Source organism: Propithecus coquereli, unplaced genomic scaffold (assembly GCF_000956105.1).
Source record: "Propithecus coquereli isolate 6110/MARCELLA unplaced genomic scaffold, Pcoq_1.0 Scaffold215, whole genome shotgun sequence".
NCBI classification, from domain to species: domain Eukaryota; kingdom Metazoa; phylum Chordata; class Mammalia; order Primates; family Indriidae; genus Propithecus; species Propithecus coquereli.
Window position 1 is genome coordinate 773,233 of NW_012146634.1, and position 27,196 is coordinate 800,428.

The 27,196-nt window shown below is 39.6% G+C and overlaps 1 protein-coding gene across 2 annotated transcripts; it reads right to left on the reverse strand.

Annotated features, from left to right (window-relative positions):
* Nucleotides 1-878: 878 nt before the first annotated feature.
* Nucleotides 879-25,929, reverse strand: LOC105810600 (monocarboxylate transporter 1-like). Of its 2 annotated transcripts, none has more exons than XM_012644629.1 (5): nt 25,850-25,929; nt 9,704-9,964; nt 8,543-8,686; nt 4,111-4,977; nt 879-1,142 (listed from the first exon to the last, which is right to left on the reverse strand). In XM_012644629.1, exons 2-5 carry the CDS (start codon nt 9,918-9,920, stop codon nt 925-927), a joined length of 1,446 nt encoding a protein of 481 aa, XP_012500083.1. In that variant the 5' UTR covers nt 9,921-9,964; nt 25,850-25,929; the 3' UTR covers nt 879-924. The 2 variants fall into 2 exon arrangements, with proteins under 2 accessions (XP_012500083.1, XP_012500084.1); XM_012644630.1 differs by lacking the exon at nt 25,850-25,929 and adding an exon at nt 9,239-9,264 and having other exon boundaries at nt 9,704-9,794.
* Between the last annotated feature and the right edge of the window lie 1,267 nt (nt 25,930-27,196).

Genomic DNA, 27,196 nt, shown 5'->3' on the forward strand with positions numbered 1-27,196 from the left:
TCGGTACAATAAAGCTCAAGAACAACCACAACACCGTGACATGGGTGAGTGGGGAGTGCTGAACACTCTGGCTTCCTGAGTTACACATTCACTTGCAGCTCGGTGGTGATCAGAAGGGGAACCACAGGAACACTATCTCCAAGAGCACTGCCTGCGGGAAGGAGGCACTGGTGGCCGGCACAGGTGGCCTGTGGACTCCACACTCCGCAGCTTTGGTCTACCACCAGGAAATCATGACTCCAGACCACCGTGCTCTTGAGTTCCACGTCACACTCACCTCCCCTTCACCAGAGTGCAACTCTTGGAGCAGCAGTAGGAAGCAACCTGCTTGTAATAATCATGAGCTGCATTTTCTTAGGAGTCAAGTGCCTCCTGCCAGAACCCTTCTATTTCAAATCTATTTATTTTTAGTCTTTAATTGGTGACAAGGCAGCAATCACAGTCACATTAAGGAAAACTAGAATACAGAAAAAAACCCATCATCCCAACACAAGTATGTTTGGAATTTTGTATTTCCTTCCCCTGAAAGTATGTTATATATACCGATTTAACTAGTTTGTGTTCTGCTTTTTTCATTTAACGTTGTATTGTGCTTATAACATAAGAATCTTTCTGTGCTATTGCACTTCATAACCATCTATTTAAATGCATGGTCATACATTTAAGGATTTTCAAATATATTATTCATTTCCATGTCAGATATGCCAGGAAGAGTCACCCAAAGAGTTTGAAAAACAAAAACTCAAGGCACTTAATATCATTAAGACCCTGTTAAATGTCAAGATTACAAAACAAAGATTCACTAAAGTTATACAGATGACAAGCACATGAAAAAATGGTCAACATCATTAGTTACCAGGGTCCAATCACAGCTCACTGCTGCCTTAAGCATTCCTCCCACCTCAGCTTCCTGAGTGGCTGGGACTACACGCTGCAGCCACCGCGGCCTGCTGCTTCAGTAACCTCTTTGGGCTCCTCCTCTTTACCTTCCTTTTTCTGCTTCTCCGCTGCTTTCTGTTCTTTTGCCTCAAGTCGATAATTGATGCCCATGCCAATGAAGAGATAGATACCTGAAATAATTAGGATTATGCCACTTGCCCAGTATGTGTATTTGTAGTCTCCATACATGTCATTGAGATGACCTAAACACATTAAAAACAAAAAAGTTACATGGGTAAGAGTAAACAAGGATACCATTTCCCAAACAAAACCTAAGGAGCCACTCAGAGAGAAGACGTCAATCCAATCTTCAAAAAGTCCACAAATGACAAATGAATATAAAAAGGAATTGTTAAAAATTATCTGATCTTTTGTTTATAATGTCACACTAATTTTCAGCATCCTTGAGTATTGTGTTATTTTTAGCAATTTAAAAATAATTAACCCTTGGCAAATTTGAATTGGAAAAGACATAAGGATCACCTAGAATCAATACACTATGGAAAAAACTGCTGCTAAAAGAGGTTTAGGAGTCTTGTCCAAGGCCGCAGAGCTGTTCCAGTTACCTAGGCCAATGCTCTTTCTCTATCAGCATTTCCCAAAGAGTGTTCCTGAAAACGTTTGTCCTATGCTAAAAATTTAACTAACAGCAATAAATACCTTACCACTATTCTAAGTGCTTAATGCTAAAAACAGGCAGATTCTATCATCATCCGCATTGTATAGATGTAAAAGTTGAAATACAGAGACGTTAAGTAATTTGTCCAAGGTCACAAAGCTAGTCAGTAAAATACCTTGGCTTTAAATCCAGGAAGTCTGACTGTGAAGTCTGCATCCTTAACCTACTGTGCTACAGGTTACTTCTCTAGTGGTTCAAAAGTCAAATGAATTTGGAAAATGGTACATTATTTTTTCGTAAAGGCTTTGTGACGTCTGGTAGTAAAGAAACCTATTTAACATGATACTTCCAAACTTTGTTTTGACCATGAAACTCTTGTTACAGTAAAATTTATTAGCATCTCATTAAACTAGTATCTCCTAGAATAAACTTTAGAAAACCCTACTCTACACTTATATAGGACTTAATATAACCAATTCAAATATAATTCCATATGGCTCTCTAGCCCAGGGCATCATCCATTCAGCAATATTTATTGAGCCTCTATCACATACCAGGCACTAGCTGTGCTACACCCTGACGATAAGGATGAGCAGGAGAGATAACATCCACAGTTCAGTGGAGAAGAGAGATATTAATCAAATATTATAACTACACAAACTGTGAAAGTGCTACAAGGAGGGGTTTTTTTTTTTTGAGCATATTATGGGGATACAGATGTTTAGGTTATGTATGTTGCCCTTGTCCCCTCTCCCCCTACAAGGAGGGTTTTGAAAGCTAGCAATACATGGTTGGGACCAGCAAGTGGGGTCAGGAAGACTTCCCTTAAAGTGTCAACTATGCTGAAACTTGCAGGAGGATAGGAGTTATCTAGGAGAAAGAGGATGGGAAGAGGATCCAGACAGAATAGCAAGTGCAAAGGCACAGTGGTAGGAGGAGGCACAGTGTGAGAGGGGAAGTAAGAAGGGCCAGGTTGCTGAAGCAGAGAGAGCAAAAGGCCAGTGGAAGGAAACGAGGCTGGGAGACAGGTGGGGCCAGGCCATGCAGTGCCTTGCAAGCCACATTAGGGAATTTGATCTTCACTCTAAGAGCAATGGGGAGCAACTGGAGAGTTTTAAGAAATCTCTAAGTGCTCTGAATTGGAGACTTCAAAGAGATTGAAGAACAGCTAGAGTGGATACAGGTAGACCAGTTAGGACCAACCCAAACAGGAGACAGGAGCTTTGGATAACGGTGGTAGTTATAATGGAGAAAAATGGGCAGATTAGAAAAAGATTGACAGGACTTGGCAACTCACTGGGTACAAGGAGTAGTTGGGAGGAGAAGTTTTGAAAAGTCAGTAGTGGATCTTCCTTACTTTATAATGCATAATCTCAAAAGCATGAATCACATCCAGAGGAGGGACAGATTATTGTTGTAGTTTGTATAATATATTTTTTTTGATACAGGGTTTTTCTCTGCTGCCCAGGCTAGAGTGCTCTGCTGCCCAGGCACAATGATAGCTCACCACAACCACAAACTCCTGGGCTCAAGTAATCCTCCTGCCTCAGCCTCCCAAGTAGCTGAGACTACAGGTGCGTGCCACCATGCTTGGCCAACTTTTTGTTTTTTGTAGCGATGGGGTCTTGCCATGTTGCTCAGGCTGAATAATTTCTAAATATAGAGAATGTGGTATTCTTAGAACATAATCCATCAAGTTTTATGGTTAGTTACTAGCAGTGTGATCTTGGGCAAGTTATTTCACTTTTAGAAGCCTCTATTTCTTCATTTATAAAGTGGGACAATAACAGTCCTACCTTGTAGACTTGTGAGATATGACAGGATATATAAAATGGTTAGAACAGTCTCTGGTATACTGGGAGCCCTTCACCTGAGAGCTATTGTTATTAATAATATTTTAAATATTACTACTGAGATAAGTTCCATGATTAAAATGAGGCCAGGCGCAGTGGCTCACACCTGTAATCCTAGTACTCTGGGAGGCTGAGGCAGGAGGATCTCTTGAGGTCTGGAGTTTGAAACCAGACTGAGCAAGAGCGAGACACTGTCTCTACTAAAAATTTAGCCCGGCGTGGTGGCACGCGCCTGTAGTCCCAGCTACTCAGGAGGCTGAGGTAGGAGGACCACTTGAGCCCAGGAGTTTGAGGTTGTTGTGAGCTAGGCTGATGCCACGGCACTCTAGCCAGGGCAACAGAACAAGACTGTCTCAAAGAAAAAAAGAAAAAATGAAATCACCACTAGTACTTTAAAGGCAGAGTTGTACATTAAACATTTTTCTACAATAACCATGTTATTTTTATGATCAGAAAAAATTATCTTAAGAAATACTGATGTTTGCAATAGTTTGGATTCCCCTTTCAGCTTGATGGTTCAATTCCATTCAGTTCTGTAGGTATTTGAACAATTATGCTGTGCCAGCACCGAGGGTACAGAAATGAGAAAGACTTGCTGTTTGCCAAACTGTTCACTAATCTCTGCTTTCTATCACCTTCCCAATCTCGTATGTCTGTTTTATGATAACAGAGCCACAGAGGTAGCGAGACATACTATACCTAAAAGCGGTGGCCCCAGGAGGACAGGACAGCATTCCACAATGGTCACCAATCCCACAGCGCTGGAGAATCTCTGAGGTCCGACGAGGTCCATCAGTGTTTCAAACAATACGGAGCCAAACCACCCAAAGGCAAATCCAAGGAATCCCGCATAGACACAGAACCCAATGTAGCTGGTGGCTAAAGGTAGTAGCATATGACACACTCCATTTGCAATAACAGAAGCAGCAAAGAAATACTGAATTCCAGGTCTTATCCACTTTGTGTTGGCTACAAGTCCCATAGAAGGTCTGGCTATAATATCCACAAAAGACATAACAGAAAGCAGGAAGGCAGCTTTCTCACTAGTGTAATGCTGACTCTTGGCATAACTACTAAGAAAGATTAAAGGTGCAGCCAGTCCGAATAACAGTATCACATTACCAGAGAGGTACAGTACAAAGCCTCTGTGAGTGAACAGGGATAAGTCCAGAAACTTGTTAACTATTTGGAAAACAGATTCTTTCTCCTCTTTCGGGTTTCCTCCATTAAATTCTGCAATTGCATCACCTGCACCTGTTTTTGCATTAGATTTTCCAGTTTCCTGAAGGGATTCTTTACATCTATCTTTCTCTGTGTTGTTTGGCTTGGGCCCTATTGGTCGCATCAGGGCTCCAGCTACACAGCAGTTTAGTAAGCAGCCTCCAAGAATCAGGAAGCTTCCTCTAGAGCCAAACATATCAAAGAGAGCCTGATTGAGGGGGGCCAGGGTAGAGAGGAACACAGGGCTTCCTGCCATGGCCAGTCCATTTGCCAATGGTCGCTTCTTGTAGAAATACTTGCCAATCATGGTCAGAGCCGGGTTCAAGTTGAAGGCAAGCCCAAGACCTGGGAGGGAGGGAAAAAAACTACATACTATAATAAATTTCAGAAACATATTTTTTATTAACTAGACAAACTGAATGGAATGAGTTCAAAAGTATCATCATTAGGAGAGATGCCATTATAATTAGTAGATCATTAGGTGGACAAATAAATACTCATAGACGTAAGTCTAGGTAGCAAATACCTGATTTATAATACAACATTAAAATAATTCTTTTCACACTAGCAACTAAACAATAATAAATGTAAGATCCTATATTTAGTTTCATAGTATTAGCTATTCTGAGGAACACGAAATTGAAAACAAAAAGGAGAAAAAATAAATCTTGTGAGTTCAGAAAGCAAGACAGTGAGTAAGCCAAAGTATTTCTGGATGGTAAAAACACAACATTGTCAAACATGCCAATAGTGCCCTAGTAAATCCATTAATTTAATGCAATTTCTTTTCTTTTCTTTTCTTTCTTTCTTTCCTTTTCTTTTCTTCCTTCCTTCCTCCTTTCCTTCTCTTTCCTTCTTTCTTCCTTCCTTCCTTCCTTCCCTCTCTCTCTCTCTGTTGCCTGGGCCATAGTACAGCATGCATCATCATAGCTCACTGCAACCTCAAATTACTAGGCTCAAGTGAGCCTCCTGCATCAGCCTCCTGAGAAGCTGGAAATACAGGCGCTCACCACCACACCCGGCTAATTTTTGTATTTTTTGCAGAGACAGGGGTCTCACTATGTTGCTCAGGCTGGATTTGAACTCCTGGCCTCAAGCAATCCTCCCACTTCAGCCTCCCAGAGTGCTAGTATTACAACTATGAGCCACTATGCCCAGCCAATTTAATGCAATTTCTATGAAATTGTCAATGTTTTTATTTTTGAAATGAGGTAAAATGACTATAAAATACACCTGGAGAACAAATACAATAGAAATATTTGAAAGGGAATACTTAAAGGGTGGGACCAACTCTAATAGATATATAAATACATTGCACAGCTACAATAATTAGAACAATGTGGCATTTATTCAAAAATAGAAAAACTGATCAATGAACGTGGGCAGAAAGTCCAGCAACAGAACCAAAAGATACATTTAAGTTAGTAGGAAAAGTATGGATTTTTCAGTCAATGGGGCTCGGACAAGTAATTATCTCAATAAAGCCCCAAGTGGTGTCCATTCTTGCTCCCCTCCTTGGGAAACCAGATTAGGATGCTCCCATTTCGATCTTTCCAATAACTGCCCCTCCATAACTTTTCACCCTGGGCTAGAAAGCCGATGATTTATTTGGCCCTTATTTACCTTTGTGCTCTCATCTCAGTCTATTCTCACATGTGCTAAGCACTTTATTGCCTTTACACTAGCTGCTCCCCTAGATTTCCACAAAGGCTGCTCTGAGCTGTTATTCAGATCTCAGCTCAAAGTTACCAGCTCAGAGAGGCCTTTCCTTTAGGGACTATCAATCCTTCTCCACCAAAACTCTGTTTTAAGTTTTTACAAAGCATTTATTATTACCTGGTATTTTTCTTATTTATTCATTTATTCATTGGTCTGTTTAAAGAGCAGGAATCTTGCCTATCATGTGGACTCTAGCCTCACGGTGCTGGGAACATGACTGGGACCGTGTCTGGCATAGAGTAGGAACTCAACAAATATTTGTTGGATGATCTAATAAATCAAATAATGAACAGGCTGAATAACCATGTGGGAACAAATAAAGTTATGTTCCTTCCTTCTTATGTTATTAAAATATTCTAGATGAATTAAAATATTTAAATGTTTAAAAACATAATTAATGTAGTAAAAATATAGATTCAAAAATATAATACCTGTTATCAGCATTGGCACATATCCTGCAGATGAGACTGTAAACTATTATAACCTTTCTAAAAGAGTAATTTGGCTAATCACATCAAAAACCTTTTCCCCCCATAACTGCACTTCTAAAAATTCATCCGGAGGAAATAATCATTTTCGCAAAGATGGACAGAGTAGCACTATCATACAAATACTGTTTATCAATAGTAAAAAATACAAACAATTTAAAAGTCCATCAACTAGAGAATAGTGAAATGAATTATGGGTTGATCCAGCGGAAAAAATAGCTGTTAAAGTATATTTACTGAGATAGGGAACTATGCATGATGCCTTAAGTTAAAAACCCTAATTACAAACATTATCCATAATCTCATCTTTCTCTTCTAAAATAATTATGTGTATGTGCATAGAAAAACATGTGAGTGGAGATAGCATAAAAATATTAATGGTGGTTTTCTTCGAATTACAGAGCTAATGGTGATCTATGTTCTTTATACTCATTAGCAGTATCATTTTCTTAATTTTGCTATTAAAAGGGGGAAGGAGAGTTCTCATGTCTGCCCTTTACCCTTTGAAAATGTATTTGGCTTCTCTGCCAGAAGATTCCTGCTTTGTATCTGATGTTCTTGCCTACTCCAATTTCTTCTTGGGTGAACGGGTTTGTTATGAATGGGAACAACTGACAACTACCCTTTCAACATCTTGCCACGTATCCTTTATCTATTACCATCACTGTTTTTAGTTTTCTTAAGACCAAAGAAAGAGGCTGGGCGCGGTGGCTCACGCCTATAATCCTAGCACTTTGGGAGGCCGAGGCTGGCGGATTGTTTGAGCTCAGGAGTTCGAGACCAGTCTGAGCAAGAGCGAGACACCGTCTCTACTAAACATAGAAAGAAATTAATCGGACAACTAAAAATATATAGAAAAAAATTAGCCGGGCATGGTGGCACATGCCTGTAGTCCCAGCTACTCGGGAGGCTGAGGCAGTAGGATCACTTGAGCCCAGGAATTTGAGGTTGCTGTGAGCTAGGACGACGCCACGGCACTCTAGCCCAGGCAACACAGTGAGACTCTGCCTCAAAAAAAAAAAAAAAAAAGACCAACGAAAGAAAAGAAAGTCTTTCTTTCAACTTATTCATTCAACAAACAATAATCAGTTTTTTTTCTTTAAGGCTAGTCAAGTGAAGCAGTAAGAGTGAAGAAGAGACAAGGAAATCTGTAACTGGTTGTGATCAATTAGTTGTAAATATCACTGCACTCAGACCAGCCCCATAATCACTGATTAAGTTCCAGAACTTTCTTTAAAAGCTTGCTGTTGCTGGGTGTGGTGGCTCACGCCTAGAATCTTAGCACTCTGGGAGGCTGAGGCAGGAGGATCACTTGAGCTCAGGAGTTCAAGACCAGCCTGAGCAAGAGCAAGACCCCATTTCTACTAAAAATAAAAAATCAGCAGGTCATGGTAGCACGCCTGTAGTCATAGCTACTTGGGAGGCTGAGGCAGGAGGATCACTTGAGCCCAGGACTTTGAGGTTGTAGTGAGCTATGATGCAGTCATAGCCGGGGCAACAGAGTAAGACTCTGTCCAAAAAAAAAAAAAAAAAAAAAGCTTGCCTTTCTAGTACTCTTAAATTAACATATCTACAGCTCTTAAAAATAACAATACAATACCTTTCTAATGAAGAAATTTAATTTCTCAAAAGACTTGGCAGATGACTGCTATAAATATTCCACAAAAAAATTAACACTTGAAATTGTATCACTAGCAACTCACCTCCAACGACTCCAATACACAAGTAAAGCTCCTGTATAGTGTTACAGAAAGAAGCCACAATCAAGCCACAGCCTGACAAGCAGCCACCAACAATTATGACTGGACGACTGCCATATTTATTCACCAGGATACTGCTGATAGGACCTAGGAGAGAACAAACAACTTAGTAATACAGAGCAGAAGCCTACTCCTCACACCCATACCCCTCATTACTGACAAGAAAGGGTGTCAAGACAAAAATCCCCCAACCCCCAAAATAAACAGATGAAGCAAAAGGCAGTAGTAAGGAATGTTGCTTTCTATCATTTCAGAGTCATAAGTTTATGTAATGGAAAAAAACAGCATTGAGTTTACATGTATACATCTGGAACATACTGGATGGATTTTAACTAAAGTATAAAAGATCTTTATCTTTTTTAAGACAGACCAGGCTACAAATGCTCTGATTATAAGTGTTTCTAGGGTTCTTCATGTATTTAGAATATTAGCAACATAAGTGCAGCAAGTTTGCTCTGTTTTACATTTTTCAGATGGGCATCTGGAGTGGAGACCCATGAATATGACAAGATGTATGAACAAATCTGATCAAACTTCTGACATAAGAACATATTTACAAACTAGCTTAAGTGTGTTTTGTTTCTCATAAAAGACAACAACAACAAAATCAAAACAAAACTACAAAATAAGAATGCCTACCATTACCACTTTTCTTCAACATTATACTGGATGTCCAAGCCAGTGCAGTAAGACAGGAAAATAAGGTATAAGGAAAGGAAGAAACCAAACTATCAGTATTTGCAGAAGACAGTTTTATACATCTACAAATTTTGACATAATCTACCAATAAACTATTGGCAATAATAAAGAGTTTATCAAGGTTGCAGGATACACAATAAAATACAAAAATCAATTGCCTTTCTATACACTAGCAACAAACAGAAAACACATTTTTATGTTATCCTTTATGATACCTGTTTATAATATTTTAATTGACTAAACAGAGCACACAGTTGCCATGTAGCTTTCATTGATAGAAGCTATGAAAAACATAGCTTCAAGAACTAACATGTCAAATACCTCACTAATAAAGTCATCAAGAACAAAAAGTATCTAATATAGAGCTTTTGGAAGTTAAAAGAGCAGGCCTAAGTGGGTACTCACCTCCACCATACATAACAGCGAACATGATAGAGGATAGCCATGACACTTCACTGGTGTTGGTATTAAATGTATCTTCAATTTCTTTGTAAAATACAGAAATAGATTTGCCAAATGCACAAGAGAATCCGATAGAAATGAAAGCTCCGATTGCCACTGCCCACCCCCAGCCACCATCTGGGGGTGCATATTCCGCTGGACCTTCATTTGATGGTGACATTGTAAGTAAAGATGAATTCCAAAATGTAGTTCAAATCCAAATATCTGAAGGATATAAAATTAAAATAGTACAAATCAAATAGGTCAATAACAAAGCACTCCCACAAAACCCCTAACACTATGTTACAAATACCTGAATTGTTTCTCAGTGTTACTTGTCTTCCATCAATATAGTTGAAAAACAGCCTGAGAGTCATGGTATTGTCCATAACTTTTAGAGGCTTCAAGTTAAAAACTCTCCAACACTTGAACTGTACAATAAAATTCTTTTCAAGGAATGTAGTATTTTTTCTTCAAATTCATAAGCATACTTGTTTCAATAATTGATAACAGTAATTTTCTATAATACCAAAGATAATCAAATGACTCATTTGACTTAACTGCTTGCAAAAGTCACATGATACACACCTTATAAGTTTCACAATTTAGTATTTCCCTTATAATTTCTCTCCTTTCCCAAAATATATACTGCAACACTTATCTAGTTTTTACTTCCTCTAGTATTTATAGGTTAATTTTAAAATGTTAGGAAGCATATAGTGACATCCATAACACACTGGACATATAGCAATTTACAAAATAAAAGATTACTCCAAATATAAGATTCTCATCTAATGGACTGAAAAGTTATCTCAATAACGTTTGCCTTTCATCTAGCTGCTTGGATTTAAGGTACTTTTTTTCTGTGACTAGAAAGATTCCTAAATAATAGCTGACCAGTATAGTTAAAATCTTTAAAATGAACCAGCAGAACCTGGTAGATTTAAATCAAAGATTCCCCTTTTCTTCTTAAGTCACCCAGTACCAGTGAAGAGCAGAGTTAGAAAAGAAAATATATTGTAAGATTACGAATTAGGAGCAGGTGGGAGAGGTTGGGAACAGGTTTACTAGTCTACTTTACAGAAATTACCCTTTCCTCTTTGATTTACTTAAGCCAACTTCAATTTTATGTCCAAATTAACCTTGCACCACTATGTTGCCATGATCATTTCTGGCCACCTGGAGTGGTGTATTACATTATTAACACTGTATATGTCAAACAATCTCATTTTTTACTATTATACTGCTTAGCGTATAAATCCTAGCTTCCTATCCATAGAAGGCAACTTTTAAATAGCTCACCTGCTAACCAATCTAAACACTTCAAATATAAATGAGAAAGTGATCTTGTAGTAATAGAAAGAAAACTCTAAAAGTTTACAAAACTCTTAGGGTTTGCACAACTTTTGTTAGATTTATTTCAAGGTATTTTTTCTTAGTCTTGTAAATGGGTAATTTAAAAAAATCATTTTCTGTTAGTTGCTGGTGAGTAGACACAATTAATTTGTTTAAATAACAGCTTTAGTGATATGTAATTCACCTATCATAAAATTCACTCTTTTAAAGTATACACCTCAATGGCTTTTAGTATAGTCACACAATTGTATTAATACAACTATGACCATTATCTAATTTCAGTGCATTTTAATCACTACAAAAAGAAACCCCATACCGATTAGCAGTTACCCCATTTCTCCCTCACCCCAGCCTCTGGCAACCACCTATTTACTTTCCATTTCTGTGAATTTGCTAGTCTGGACATTTCATATAAATGGAATCATATAATATGTAATCTTTTGTGACTGACTTCTTTTACTTAGTATAATGTTTTCAGGATTCATCCATGTTGTGGCATATATTAGCATTCCTTTTTATTGCTGAATAATACTCACTTTATAGATAACACCACATTTTGGTTACCTTTTCATCACTTGATGGGCATTTGAGTTCTCTCTACTTTTGTCCTATTATGAATAATGCCACTAAATTTGTGTATGAGTTTTTCTGTGGACATAAGTTTCCAATTCTCTTGTGCATATACCCAGCAGTAGAAATGCGGGATCATATGGTAACTCTGTCAAACATTTTGAGGAACTGCCAAACTGTTTTCCAAAGTGGCTGCACCATTTTACAACTCCACCAGCAACGGATGAGGGTTCCAATTTTTCTCCATCCTTGTCAACATTTGTTAATCTTTTTTATGTTTAATCATTCTAGTTTGTATGAAGTGGTAACATATTGTTATTTTGATTCTCATTTCTCTGATCACTAATGATGGTGAGCATCTTTTTTGTGTGCTTAGTGGTCATTTTCAGGTTTAGTATCCCCAATCCAAAAATCCAAAATCTGAAATGCTCTAAAAATCCAAAACTTTGAATGCCGACATGATGCCATAAGTGAAAAATTTCACCCTGGACCCCAAGTGATGGGTCGCACTCAAACTGTGCACAGTTTATTCAGTATCTCCAAAGGAAAAAAGACCCTGCTAGCACTTCAGCTGCAATATATCTTTTCCATGCATGCTCAGGCTCCCCCACACAAGCACATCCACAAAGAGTAATAAAGTGGCACGCGTGCAGGCCAACAGCAAGTTCCCCGTGATGCCCCACATGGGGCCAAGACCTACATGCATTACTCATTGCATGTTTTTGCTTATTCTCTGCTCTATGGTATAAAGATAATGTTGAAAATGTCCAAAAGGCCTGCAGATACCCCTACGCGTAACAGTAATAAGAAAAAGAGGAAGCATTTATGTTTATCTATAGCAAAGAAAGTCAAGCTGGTGCAGAAATTGAACAGCGGTGTGTGAAACATGTTACAAAAAGTACGCTGTTGGAACGACACCATATATAGCCTGAAGAAACAGAAGGATAAACTGTTGAAGTTCCATGTTGAAAGTGATGAATAGAAGTTAATGAGAAATAGAAAAACACTGCATAAAGCTAGAAATGAAGACCTCAGTAGTGTATTAAAAGAGTAGATCTGTCAGCATCACAGTGAACACATGCCAATTAATCATTTGCTGATCACGAAACAAGCAAAGATCATGATGAACTGAAAATTGAAGGGAATTGTGAATATTCAACAGGCTAGTTGCTGAAATTTAAGAAGAGACATTGCATTAAATTTTAAAGATTTGTAGTGATAAAGTATCTGCTGATCACAAACTAGTGGAGAAATTCATTGATGAGTTTGCTAAGGTGATCATTAATGAAAATGTGACACCAGAAAAAGTCCATAATGCTGATGAAACATCACTGTTTTGGTGTTATTGCCCAGAAAGACCCTGACTGCAGCTGAGAGATAGCCCTTACAGGAATTAAGGGTGCCAAGGACAGGATAACTGTGCTGGGATGTAGTAGGCACACGTAAGTACAAACTTGCTGTGATGGGTAAAACCTTGCATCCTAGCTGTTTTCAAGGAGCGAATATTTTCCAGTCCTATATCATGCTAACAAAAAGGCATGGATCACCAGAGACATCTTTTCTGATTGGTTTCACAAACATTTTATACCAGCAGCTTGTGCTCACTGCAGGGAAGCTGGACTGTATGAAGACTGCAAGATTTTCTTATTCCTTGACAACTGTTCTGCTCATCTTCCAGCTGAAATTCTCATAAAAAATGTTTATGCCATGTACTTTCCCACAAATTTAACTTCATTAACTCGGTCAGGTGACCACGGCATCCTTGGATCACGATTGACAACTGTGTAGAAATGTGACTGGACAAAAAGGGTATAATCTAATACTAACAGACTGAGTAGGGAAACCCAGCAAGGCCTGTCTGTTCAGATTCTTCTTGGACTCTTTGTGCGGCACGCTTTCCTCCAGGGAAAGGGCAGGACCCCTTCTGAAAGGAAGGTCTATTACCCATAATTAGAAAGGCAGGGGAAGATGGGACTGGTGAAAGGAGAGAAGAAGGTCAGAGACAGAGATTCTGTTTTCTGAGGCCTGCTTTGAAGGCCCTAAAGTGCCCTAACAATATAACAGAAGACTAACAAGAGCTAAGAGTTATGAGCCAGGAACCATGGCCAAAAACATGCATAGTATCACACCCTTCATTAGGTTTGGGATGTTTTTCATCTATTCCTAGTCATTGAGTGTTTTTTAAATCAGGAAAGGGTGTTGGATTTTGTCAAATGTTTTGTGTGTCTATTAAGATGATCATGTGGTTTTGGCCTATGTTCTATTAATACGGTTTGGTACATTGATTTTTCATGTTGAAACATATAAATTCCTTGCATTCCTGAGATAAATCCCAGTTTGTCATGGTGTATAACTCATTTTATATGTTTCTGGATTCAATTCGATTGTATTTTGTTGAGGATTTTTGCATCTATGTAAGAGATATGGGTCTGTAGTTTCTTTTTCTTGTGTTATCTTTGATTATGAATCAGGGTAATACTGCATTAGAACAAGTTGGGAAGTATTCCCGGCTCTTCTTTTTTTTGAAAGAGCTTGTGAAGGATTGGTATTAATTCTTCTTTAAATGTTTTTTAGAATTCACCAGGGCAGGCGTCTGGGCTTACAGTTTCTTTGTGGATAGGTTTTTAATGATTACTTCAATATCTTTACTTGCTATAGGTATGTTCAAATTGTCTATATCTACTCGTGTCAGTTTGGTAGTGCCTTTCTGGAAATGTTTCAATTTCATCTAGATTATCTAATTTGTTGTAATACAAATGTTGATAATATCTCCTTATGACCCTTTTTATTTCTGTAAGCTCAGTAGTAATGTATAACGAATTTAACCGACTGTACAGTTATAGGAAACACCCTCACTTCTGACATCAAGTTTGCAAGTTTGAGAGGGTTCCCAAAACCACCTTCAGGTTTGATAATTCAATAGAGGGACTCATAGATCTCACTGAAAGCTATTACACTTCTGATTACAGGGAAAGGATACAGGTTAAAATTATCCAAAGAAAGAAAACATATAGGGCAAAGTCTGGGAGAGGTCCAAATGCAGAGCTTCTGATCACCCTATCCCCGTGGAGTCACAGACAGCATTACTTCCTCCCAGCCACAATGTGTGACAATACACACAGGGTATTGTGAGCCAGGGAAGCTCACCTGAACCTTTGGTGTCCAGAGTTTTTATTAGAGCTAGATCACATAGTGTCCACATGGCTGACCTTTACTCTCCAGCCCTTCCTGGAGGACGGGCTAATAATACCCTTAGCCGATAGTTCCTGTGGAGATCAGAAATGATACATGGTCAAAGTCCCCAGGCAAACACAGACACTCCTACTAGGCAGGACATTCCAGAGGCCTAAAGATCACATTCCAGTAGCCAAAGGCAAAGGTCAGGTTAATTCTTCAATATACACAATGTCTCCTCTTTCATTTATAATTTTAGTAATTTGAGACTTTTTTTTCTTCGTTAGTCCAGCTAAAAGTGTCAATTTTGTCAGTCTTTTCAAAGAATCGACTTTTGATTTCATTGACAATTGTTTTTGTACTTTCTAGTTCAATAATTTTCACTCTAATCTTTATTATTTCCTTCCTTTTGTTTGCTTTGCATTAATCTTTTTCTAGTTTCTTAAGGGGAAACATTCAGTTATTGATTTGAAATTTTTCACTTTTTAAATATAGACATATACAGCTATAAATTTCCCTCTAAGAACTTTTTTGGAGCTGTATCCCATAATTATTTTGGATTTTGTGTTTTTGTTTTCATTTATCTCAATGTGCTAATGTCTCTTATGATTTCTTCTTTGAACTATTTATTTAGGAACATGTTAATTTTCATGTATTTATTAATTTCCCCCCTGTTGATTTCTAATTTCATTCCATTTTGGTCAGAGAACATAATTCCATCATTTTAAATTTATTAGAGCTAATTTTATGGTCTAACATATGCTCTATCTTGGAAAATAGTCCATATGTACTTGGAAAAAAATTATATTCTGCTATTGTTGGACAAAGTGTTCTGTGGATATTTGTTAGATTTCACTGGTCTATAGTATTGTTCAAGTCTTCTGTTTCCTTGTTGATTTTACATCTAGGTGTCTTATTGAAGTTTTGTTGAAGTCTCCAACTATTATTATTGAATTGTCTATTTCTCCATTTAATTCTATCAGTTTTTGCTTCATATATTTTGGAGCTCTGTTGTTAATCATATATATGTTATATATATGTTATATACACATATATATATGTGTATACATATATGTTTACAATTGTTGTATCTTCCTGGAGGATTGGCCTTTTTATCATAAATGTACTATTTTGTGTCTACTTAAAAAATTTTTTGTCTTAAAGACTATCTTGCCTGATATCCCCACAGTCACTCCAGCTCTCTTTTGGCTACTATTTGTGTGGTATATCTTTTTCAGCCATTTACTTTAAGCCTATTTGTGTCTTTGAATCTAAAGTGTTTTCTCTTGCAGACAGTATATAGTTGAATCATTTTTAAAAATCCATTCTGTCAACCACTGCCTTTAATTGAAGTGTTTAATCAATTTACATTTAATGGCCGGGCGTGGTGGCTCACGCCTGTAATCCTAGCATTCTGGGAGGCCGAGGCGGGAGGATCGTTGGAGCTCAGGAGTTCAAGACTAGCCTGAGCAAGAGCGAGACCCTGTCTCTATTAAAAAAAATAGAAAGAAATTATCTGAACAACTAAAAATATATAGAAAAAATTAGGTGAGCATGGTGGCGCATGCCCGTAGTCCCAGCTACTCGGGAGGCTGAGGCAGTAGGATCGCTTGAGCCCAGGAGTTTGAGGTTTCTGTGAGCCAGGCTAACGCCAAGGCACTCACTCTAGCCAGGGCAACAGAGTGAGACTCTGTCTCAAAAAAAAAAAAAAAAAAAATTTACATTTAATGTAATTGATGAGGTAGGATTTAAGTCTGCCATTTTGCTATTTATTTCCTATATGTCTTATGTCTTTTTTGTTTTTCTGTTCCTCCATTACTGCCTTCCTTTGCATTAAGTAGATTTTTTTAGTGCGTGCTTTTAATTCCCTTGGTATTTCTTTTATTTTCTGGGTTATTTTCTTCGTGGTTGCTCTGAGGATTACAATTAACACCGTAATTTAAGATAATCTAATTAAGTTGGATTAATACCAACTTGATTTCAATAGTATACAAAAATTTTGCTCCTATACAGCTCTCCTTTTTAATGCTATTATTGTCATATATATTACATCTTTATATAAGCCCAAGTTTTATAATTATTAATTTATGTAGTTGTCTTTTAAATCAGATAAGAGGGAAAAAAGATGAACTATTTTCAAACAAAAAAAATGCATTGATACTTTTATATTTACCTATGTAGTTGCCTTTGCTGTTCTTTATTTCATCATGTGAATTTGTGTTACTGTTTAGTGTCCTTTCATTTCAGGCTGAAAGACATTCTTTCATATTTCTTGGAGGGCAGGTTTGCTGGCAACAAATTCTGTTTTTGTGTATCTGAGAATGTCTTAATCTCTCCTTTATTTTGTTAAAACACCACATACTTCTCTGTTCTTACTGAGATTTCAGCTGTATTTCTTGAATACATTCTCTTTGGATTGTTGCAAGCCTTTGATTTTGATAATTTTTGCCAATGTTCTCATTGTTTTTTCAAGAAAGAGATTTTCAGAGGACCGTATTCCACCATTTAAAATTTTTGACATTCTTTAGGGTTTTTTTAAATTGATAAAAATTGTATATATTTATGTAAATATATATTTATATGCAATATGTAAATATTGTATATATTTATTCATTATAACATGATGTTTTGGTATATGTATACATTGTGGAATAGCTAAGTCAAGCTGATTAATATATGTGTTACCTTACATACTTATTTTGGGGTGAGAACATTTACAATCTATTCTCTTAGCAATTCTTAACTATATAACATGTTGTTTGTTATTAACTACATGTTAATAACAACTAGTCATCATGTTGTACAATAGATCTCTTGAACTTATTCTTCCTGTTTAATTGAAATTTTATATCCTATCTCCCTATTCTCCCCTTCCCCATCCCGCTGCCTCTAGTAACCACCATTCTATTCCCTATTTGTTGGACAGTTTTTAGATTCCACATGTAAGTGAGATCATGCAGGATTTGTCTTTCCGTGCTTATTTTACTTAACATAATGTCCTCCAGCTTCATCCATGTCGTCACAAATGACAGGATTTCCTTCTTTTTTAAGGGTAAGTAGTATTTCATTCCATACCACTAGATACTATTTCTTAATTACCTATTTTATGCTGGATACTTTCATAAGCTTCTTGTATCCTTAACATTCATTCATCATTTATTCAGTGTTCAAATTGTTGAAAATGTGTTCTTAAATGTTCTTTCCTTGACTTTTCTCTGGATTTTCTTCCTTTCATGCCGGCTCTTTACTCTTTTTCATTTTGATTCAGTGACTCCATTTCTTAGCCTATTTAGTATTAATGAGATTGGCAAGTGATCAAAAACATAAGTTGACCTGACTTGAATAAAAGAAAATGCTTTGGGCTCATGTAACTAAGAAATCTAAAGTGCGGGCTCTGGCTTCAGACACAGTTGGATGCAATGACCAAATGATGCCGTCAGGGATATTTCCCTATTTATTGGTTTCACTTTCAGGCAGCACCTCAATTCACTGAGGCAAGACACACTAGTAACTCCAAGCTTACGCATTCTCCTGTAACAATCCCAGGTTCTTTCCAGGCAACAGAATGTTCATTCTGGCAACAGAATTAGCCTTAAGTACTTGGTTCAATCTAGGCTAATCACTGTGTAAGCTTTGATTGGCAGGATCTAATTCATATGCCTACTCTTAAAGTGTGGGTCTAGTCACAGAGTGGATAGAATGGAAAACCAAAGTTTTAAAATGCTCCGAAGGCTCTCCATGATTTGCCCTGACTTCCATCTCCTACCTTTGTCCCTCCCGGCTCATGCTATACTGACATTCTTACAATGTTTTGAGGATGTCAAGCATGCTTTTTAGGGTTTCTGAACCCTCTGTTATCTCTACCTGGAATTTTTGTTTACCCAGATATCACTTCAAATCAAATGTTAACATATCAGTGAGGCTTTTCTGGACCATCCTAGATCAAATGGCAACTTCTCACTTCCCACTCCTTACGTTGCTTTATTTTTCTCCATAGCATCTATCTGAAAGACTATCTAAATAAGAGTAAACACTCACATAGTGCTTTCTATGAGGCAGGCATTGGATTAAGCACTCTACTTGATTAACTCATTTAATGTTCTTAACAACCCTATAAAGAACTATTACTATTGCCAAAATACAGTTGGGAAAATTGAGGAATAGAAAGGTTAAATAACTTTAACCTTTCTCAGGATGTGGTGAAGCTGGGATTCAAACCTAATTAGAATGGTCTGTGCTCTTGTGCCCTAGACTATGTTGCCTCTTGCTGTTGTCAGTCTCCCCTCACCAAAAAATAAGCTGCATTAAAACAGGGCCTTTTTTATAATGCTTTATCCCTAGCCCTTTGGCATGTGTGATGGTTAATTTTAGGTGTCAACCCGACTGGATTAAGGGATACCTACAGAACCAATGTCTGTGAGACTGTTTCCAGAGGAGATTGGCATGTGAGTCAGCGGACTGAGTGGGGAAGAGTCACCCTCAGTGTGGGCAGCACCATCCAATCAGCTGGGGACCCAGATAAAAAAAAAGGCAGAGGAAAGGTAATTTCCTCTCCCTCTCTCTCCTATAGCTGGGACGCTCTTCTCCTGCCCTGGCATATCAGAACTCTAGGCTCTATAGCCTTTGGGCTCCAGGACTTATACCAGTTGTACCCCCCAGGTTCTCAAGCCTTTGCCTCAGACTCAGAATTATACCATCAGCTTCCCTGGTTCTGAGGATGTGAGACTTGCACTGAGCCAGACTACTGGCATCCCAGGGTCCCCGGCCTACGGATGATCTGTCCTGGGACTCCTCAGCCTCCATAATTGCATGAGACAATTCTCCTAAGAAACCCCCTCTCATCTATCTATCCATCCTATTGGTTCTCTCTGGAGAACCCTGACTAATACAGCATGTAATAATATTTAACAAATATTTGATGAATGAATAAAGGAGGAGGGTAATCTAGCAAGAATGGAGAGTGGATGCTAGGCAGGCCTTAAATATGTACCTCACACACACCCTCCTAAATTAACACTCTATGCACTCAGATCTCATCTACTTCAGTGGCTTCATTAACATTTATGTGATAACTCAATCACGTATTTCCAGCTCAAATCACTGGCCAAACAAGAAGCCTGTGTGCCATCCTTATCTCATTGCCCTCATGCCCCACATCCGACCAATCTCAACAGCTCCCGAACCTGTCTCCTCTTCACTCTCATAGCCATTACACCTTAGATCAAGTCACCATCTCCCTTGGGCCGGGCACGGTGGCTCATACCTGTAATCCTAGCACTTTGGGAGGCTGAGGTGGGAGGACCGCTTGAGGCCAGGAGTCTAAGACCAGCCAGGCAAGAGTGAGACCTCATCTCTACAAAAAGTAGAAAAATTAGTTGAGTGTGGTGGCGTGCACTGGTAGTCCCAGTTACTCTGGCAGCTGAGGTAGGAGGATCACTCCAGCCCCAAAGTTTGAGGTTGCAGTGAGCTATGATGCTGCTGCACTCTAGCCCAGGTGACAGAGCAAGACCCTGTCTCAAAAAAGGAAAAAAAAAAAAATGTAAGATATAAAAAATTCTCTTGTATAGCTAGTTGCTGCTAATAATGTGTACACATATACACAGATATCTAAGAAATGTTAATTTATTTTGTAATCTACTCAATAAAACACACATGAACACACACATACACCCCAGGGCAATGCCACCACAAAAACCAGGGGCCTAGGCAAACTCTTTAGATTGTTCCTGTTCCTCCAGAAGATTCAAGACTTCTTCCAAAGAGGTCCTTGAGAGGCTCTTGCCTCACCCCAAACTTCCCCAAGGTCTCCTGGGCAGAGAAACAGGACTGATATGACCAGGGCCAGCAAGTTCCACTGGAATAGCCCTATTTGCAGGAGCCCAAACACCATCAAATGGTTTTAAGTCCTCTAAAGTGATGTGGGAAAAAAAGCCCAGGAACACTCTAGGTAGGGGTATATCTCACATCTCTTCCTAACATTTATAACTTCTCTAGTAGCCACTCTAACCCAGAAATTGGTAAGAATCAAATCTGAACAAGAGGCCGTCACTGTTCTAGGGCCTGATAACAATTACAGATTCATCTCCTTCAGAGATTTCCCTCCTGCTATTTTAATTATTCAACAGAAGGGGTAAGATTATGCCATGAAATTCTTAGAAATACAATTTTCCACCCATTCCCACTCACTGATGGAGTAAACAAGGATAAGTAAAGTCCTTGAGAGAATACAGAATACACCTTCTATTTACCCTGCAAGAGATATGATTGGCGTAGGATCCATTTCAAGGTCTCCCCAACGCCACTGGGTCCCAATCTCCCAAAGCCTAAGTCATCCTTGATAAAGGTTTCTGCTGACACTGGCTGGTTGTGATGCAGGAACTTGGTCTCTAGCTTGGTTTCTGTTTCTGCTATGGAAAGTTGTATCACATCCCATAATATCCTTTGCCTGGTATCTTTTTAGATAGAGCTATCAAATTAATTTTCTTTCACAAGTATAGGCTTTTATAAGATTCACATGGTGGGAAGGCAGGAAAAAAAATCGAGTAAAATACTAGATGAGCCCCGCCCCACCCTGCCACATGTGAAGGGAGGTGCTGGCCAAGGCCATGAACCAGAGGTACCTGAAGACTCGCCACCAGGTGACAGCGTACAGCCTTGACTCCTGCAGTGCCCAATCACTAGCCAGCAGGGCAAATCTCTGAGCAATGAAGAAAACTTAAAGCTGTTTGGGAACTGCCAACAATCCAAATGTCCATGGGCATGATTATAAAGTTGTCGTGATAGTACATGGAGAGACTGATGCAGTTACAGGAATGGTAATGAATTTGACAGACCTCAATAAGGTATATGGAAGAAGCAATTATGAAGCCCCTTTATCATAAGAATCTCGATCTGGATGTGCCACACTTTGCAGATGTTGTAAGCACGACAGAAAATGTAGTTGTATATATCTGGGAAAACCACCAGAAATTTCTTCCTGTAAGAGTTCATTATAAAGTAAAAGTGTATGAAACTGATAATAATACTGTAGTCTATAAAGGAGAATAAACTCTTAAGGATTAACATCGTAGAGAGGCTAATTTCTTTCTATATTTGAAAAAGATCTTATGCTCTTGGACTATTAGTGTATCATTAGATAACGGTTGTACCTCCTCATTGTATTCTAGAGTGCCTGATTTATTGAAATAATTGTAAGACCTGTTATCAATTTAAATCTATTTTTAAACCAAACTTGTATCCTGAATATCATTGAGAGGCTTTTATTTAAAGATGAAAAATTACTTCATTTTCAGGAAAAAGAAAACCCGAATGATATAAAAATGATATTTATATATACCATTCTATCTTCTCTTAATCTAACATCTCAGATTCACTTTGAAGAGAACTAGGTGTGTGTAAAAGTGACTCCCAAGGCTGTGGTCTTCAACTATTTTGTCCCCAAAAGAACTTGGGAATATATGTAACCCCTCCTTACACACTGATTACTGAAATGTGTAAGTTTAATGGTTGCAAAGGCATAATTTCTGGCATATATTGTATATTGTGCTCTATGTGCTTTAGATATATCTTTGTCAAAACCTTGATGCTTGGGTCATTCTGTTTATATTAATAGAAAATGGCCACTAATTGGTTTCGATTTGGGGAATATACTCATGTGATCTCATTTGAATCCAAAGCAGTGAGTTGATAAACATTCCTATTATCACTCTTTCAAATTCTACGATTGACAGAAGACAATCAGGCATAGAAGGCAGAAGTTTGTTGCCTAGGTGAAATAAGGTTCTGCCTCCTTTAATATTTCTCTATCTGGAGCTACTCATTCTAGATTTTTCCCTTTGTTTGGATTGTTCCCCAAAGGTTTTTATATCATGTATGAGGTAGCCTTTCTTTTATAAGGAGGGAGAAGAGGATTTGTGTAGGATGAGTTGGTAAAGAAGTCCTGAGACACCCATTCTCATCTCAGGAGAGATCATTTTAAATTTAGGGTACACATGAAATTAAAGATTTGCCAAATAATTCCTGAAAACTTATCATCATTTGAAACTGAAGATTACTTATCCTAGTGCATTTCTAAAATTTTCCTTTGAATTATAGAAGCCCCAATCTCAGTTGAAAGGAAACAATCTGGGTTCTAAAATTAAATAGAAAGTCCAAGGCAGGAATTTATAAGTTTTTCTCTGAATTAAGAGTCAAAAAATGATGAAAGTTAATCCATCTCAGAACATACACTTAAACTTACTCTAATCACGGTAGAGCTGTTTGATACATTAAGGTTCACTTGGAAAAGCTAATACAACCCATGCTCAATGTGATTAAACTTTGAGCTTAGTTGCCAGTTACGATTTATCATAATTTATTAAAAAGTCAGAATTTTTGGTCACCAAGAACTATATAATCACAGTCTTATTAGGTAATATTTTGTTGTATTGAAACCTTATTCTACAGTGTCAGAATTATATTTAAAATTGCTAGGGTTTAGTCTCCGGAAAAAAAAGTGAATGAAATAAGAGCATCCAAAAGAATTATGGGAAATAAAATTCAAAACCCAGACACGGACTGAACACAATTCTGCCACATTGGCAAATTGCTGTTTTTGTTACTTGCAATTTCTTACTCTGGCATGAATTTTTAAATGCAGACCTTTTTTTTCCACATTTTAAAAATGGACAAAAGAATATGAAGTCATAATGAAGAAAGGGAAGCTAGAGACCATGTGCTTCAAAGACCTTAACACTATACAGGAAAGTTTTGCTTGGCAGAACTCACAGATTATATTCTAGAATATAATCTATAAACATTGATTTCTGCAGCAATAAAAAGTATATTCCCCAGGCCCAGCGCGGTGGCTCACGCCTGTAATCCTAGCTCTCTGGGAGGCTGAGGCGGGCGGATTGTTTCAGCTCAGGAGTTCGAAACCAGCCTGAGCAAGAGCGAGACCCCGTCTCTACTAAAAATAGAAAGAAATTATCTGGACAACTAAAAATATATGGAAAAAATTAGCCGGGCATGGTGGCGCATGCCTGTAGTCCCAGCTACCCAGGAGGCTGAGGCAGGAGGATCGCTTGAGCCCAGGAGTTTGAGGTTGCTGTGAGCTAGGCTGACGCCACGGCACTCTAGCCGGGGCAACACAGTGAGACTCTGTCTCAAAAAAAAAAAAAAAAAGTATATTCCCAAATCAAAACCTATATATACTATTTCAATTTATTAACATATGCGTGACTTTGTTCCAGGGTTTGAAGCAGAAACGTACTGGCTTGTTTAAAATAACAAACAAGTATAGTGTTAAGGTTATGGTCATTTACGTTAGTGCTTTTGAACAGAAATGGGTACCACTGCTAGTATTCACTTCACACCCAGTTCTCTGAGACCTAGTTGGGAAAATAAGTAGTCATAAAGACGGAGCCGACAGAGAAAAAGGGTTTTCCTTTTTTTGGAAAAAAAAATATGAACCGAACTACTCACAGAAATATTTAACACTATTAGTTTTATAATTAAGTTTCTTAAGTTTGATGGTTTATAGTTACTTTTATGAAAAATATCTCATAGGTTTTGATGATTAGGACGACATACAAACGTTTTATTTCAAAGCTTTATTCTTCATTATGAAAGTTCTCATCTCAAATTTGAGACTCAAATTTGTCTCCCCTTAGTGCTTCCCTATATACATAGGTGCTTAATATTCCATAAATGAATCTGAACATTATTACTGCTATATCTGAGCCCAAACCTCAAAGAAGGAACAAAGTTTTGTTTTTGTAGAATACTTGACGATCCACAAAACACGAATAAACTGAGTATTGTTTGTCTAGCATAGCATTACTTAACACTAAGCACAGATAAATGGTTATTTACAAAGTTGTTTTAGAAGGCATTTTTTGGACACTAAAGTATAAAAAAGGGAAGTTTTGTTACCTCAATATACACTTACAGGTGAAACTTATCAAAGAATATTTAAATACTTGAAAGGGGTGGCCTTGCAAAATAACAGGAAAATACCTAATCCCATGATTTCCCCAGTAGCAGTTAAAGATCAATCCTATGAGTTCTCTAACAGGTACCCTGCAGTAGTTCTGTTTTGCACAACTTCTAAAGAAAGCTGAATGGACGGAAAAGAGATGTAAATCTCTTTCGAAATTGTTTTTTTGAGAATCTGCTTTTACAGAGTTCCTGCGTAAACAGCAGAACGAGCTACAGCCCCAACCGTATCTTGAGGACAGAGTCACATCTCCTGTGAGAATCCCTTCTCCAAGGAAAGGCAGGAAACCAAGTTTTGGACTTTGACATCCTTGCAGTTTTTGTTACGCACCTCCTGGTCGCTTTTGTTATCAACTGACAGCCATCACTATTTTTTCTCTTCGTTCCCCTTAAAATCATTCCCCTTAAAATCAGCGAGTCACTTGGCCTCGCTGATGGCACCCCCTTCTCTTTCTTTGGGATGCCGCACCATCTCCCTGCTCTCTTTCTTTCTCTTCCTCTCTCTCTCCCTCTCTCTCTCTCCTCTAAAGATAAAATAAACTTTTTACTTTTATTTACTGCGTGAGAAATCTCTCCACCCGCGCCATGAGCACCTACTAGCATTTCCACCCTAACAATGGGTAGCATGTCATGACGCCAAAAAACAAAACAAAAAACACCCTCGCTCCAAATCACCTCCCCCAGGAGTAGGCCCCGAAGAGCGCCCGAAAGGCACGAGGTTGATCAAGCCCATTTGATTTCACAGGCCAGTCACTCTCCTGCCAGATCAAAAGCATCTCCGGTCGGGATGAAGGGCTTGCGCCAGGTCACCCGACCGCATTCCTCTCTCTCCCCAGCCAGGGCCCCGAGCCCTGGCCGCACCTCCTTCAACAACGCTGCGCGTTGGGGCCACGCGGCTGCCCGCGGCCACGAAGTCCTCGGTCGGGAGAAGAGACGAGGTCCCCCCACCCGCGAGGTAGGTCCCTCTGACCCCACCACAGCAGCAAGGGCATCGCGGGGTCAGCGCCGGGCGCCGCCAGCCATGACCCAACTAACCGTTACGTGCGCGGCTCGCGGCGCCGAGCGCGTGTGTGACGCGGAGGGCGGGGGTCGGAGCTGCGCTCTCGGCACCACGCGGCCCCCGGCTGCGGGGCTCGCCCGACTGGGTTGAAGGGAGCCCGCGCCGCTGCCTTTTAACTCCCGGGGCCGGACCCTGCGCACCGGGGGCGGAGTCGGCCCTCCGGGCCGCCGCCCCCGCCCCCAAACGAAGGCGCGAGCCCGGGTCGCGGGGCCACACGGGGACCACACAGCCGCGTGCACCGCCGTGCTCTCCTGCCGCGCGTCTCCCGGGGACTTCGCGGCGACCTGCGTGCGTCCCGGCACAAACGTCGGGCTCGCCCCTCAGTTTCTGACTGAAAAAAAGAAAAAGCCGCCAGGAGGCCTGACCCTGAGGTGTGGGGGGCGACGGGCGCGCCGAGGAGCCGGGAAGCGACTGGAGAGGAGGGACCGGGCAGCGTTTGAATGGAGACGGGGCCGCTCGGACCCGGGAAGGCGCCCGGCGGCCGGCGCCTCGGAGCCCGGGCTGTGGACGCGGATGTGTTTGGATGCCGGTCCCGGCCTGACGCTTCGGTTCTCCGACCTCGGGGCAGTTACTCAAACCCTCTGGGCCTGTGTCATCTCTAGCGTGGCAACAGTCATAGACCCGGTTTCACAGGCCATTGGGAGGTTTCGAGGAGAGACTGTGGAACTTTCTCCCCACAGAGCCCGGCTGTGGCACTGATGAATGGTGGGGGTCACAGACCGGTCGGGAAGGAAGAGCAGGTAAGAGGGCGGGGAGACGGGCCCGCGGGGGGAGGGTGTGCGCGTCGGAAACGCGGGGCGAGGAGAACGCGGAGAGGCCAGATGTTGATGGACGATTCATTGAGGACACGGTCGAATCACAGCTCGCAGCGTTGGGCTGGTTGCGCGCTGAGCACTTCGCCTGCATCGTCTTGTGTGAGCCTCACACCCCTGTGAAGTAGGTACTGTTATTTTATAAATAAGGGCCATGAGGCTCAGAGAAGTGAAGTGACTTTCCAGACGTTGCAGAGCTAGTAGTGGCCAACATTCGAAGTCACACTCCAGAGCCCGTTTTTGTCATAAGAGCCATTATGATCAAATAACCAAAGTGTGTCTGTTGACGTTTAATCATTAAGTGTCTCTGATGCCCAGGACTTTTGAGAAATACCAAAGAAGTATGAATCGAGGCCCCTGCCTTCAAAGAGCTTACAAATTTTGGGGGGAGATTGAGTCGGGGACAAATAAACCAACATTTATTTAGCACTTGCTGCATGCCAGGACCCTGCCCTTCTCCTCATGTCTTCCTCTCCCTCCACCTTCTCCTTCTGGCCCCCGGCTACTGAA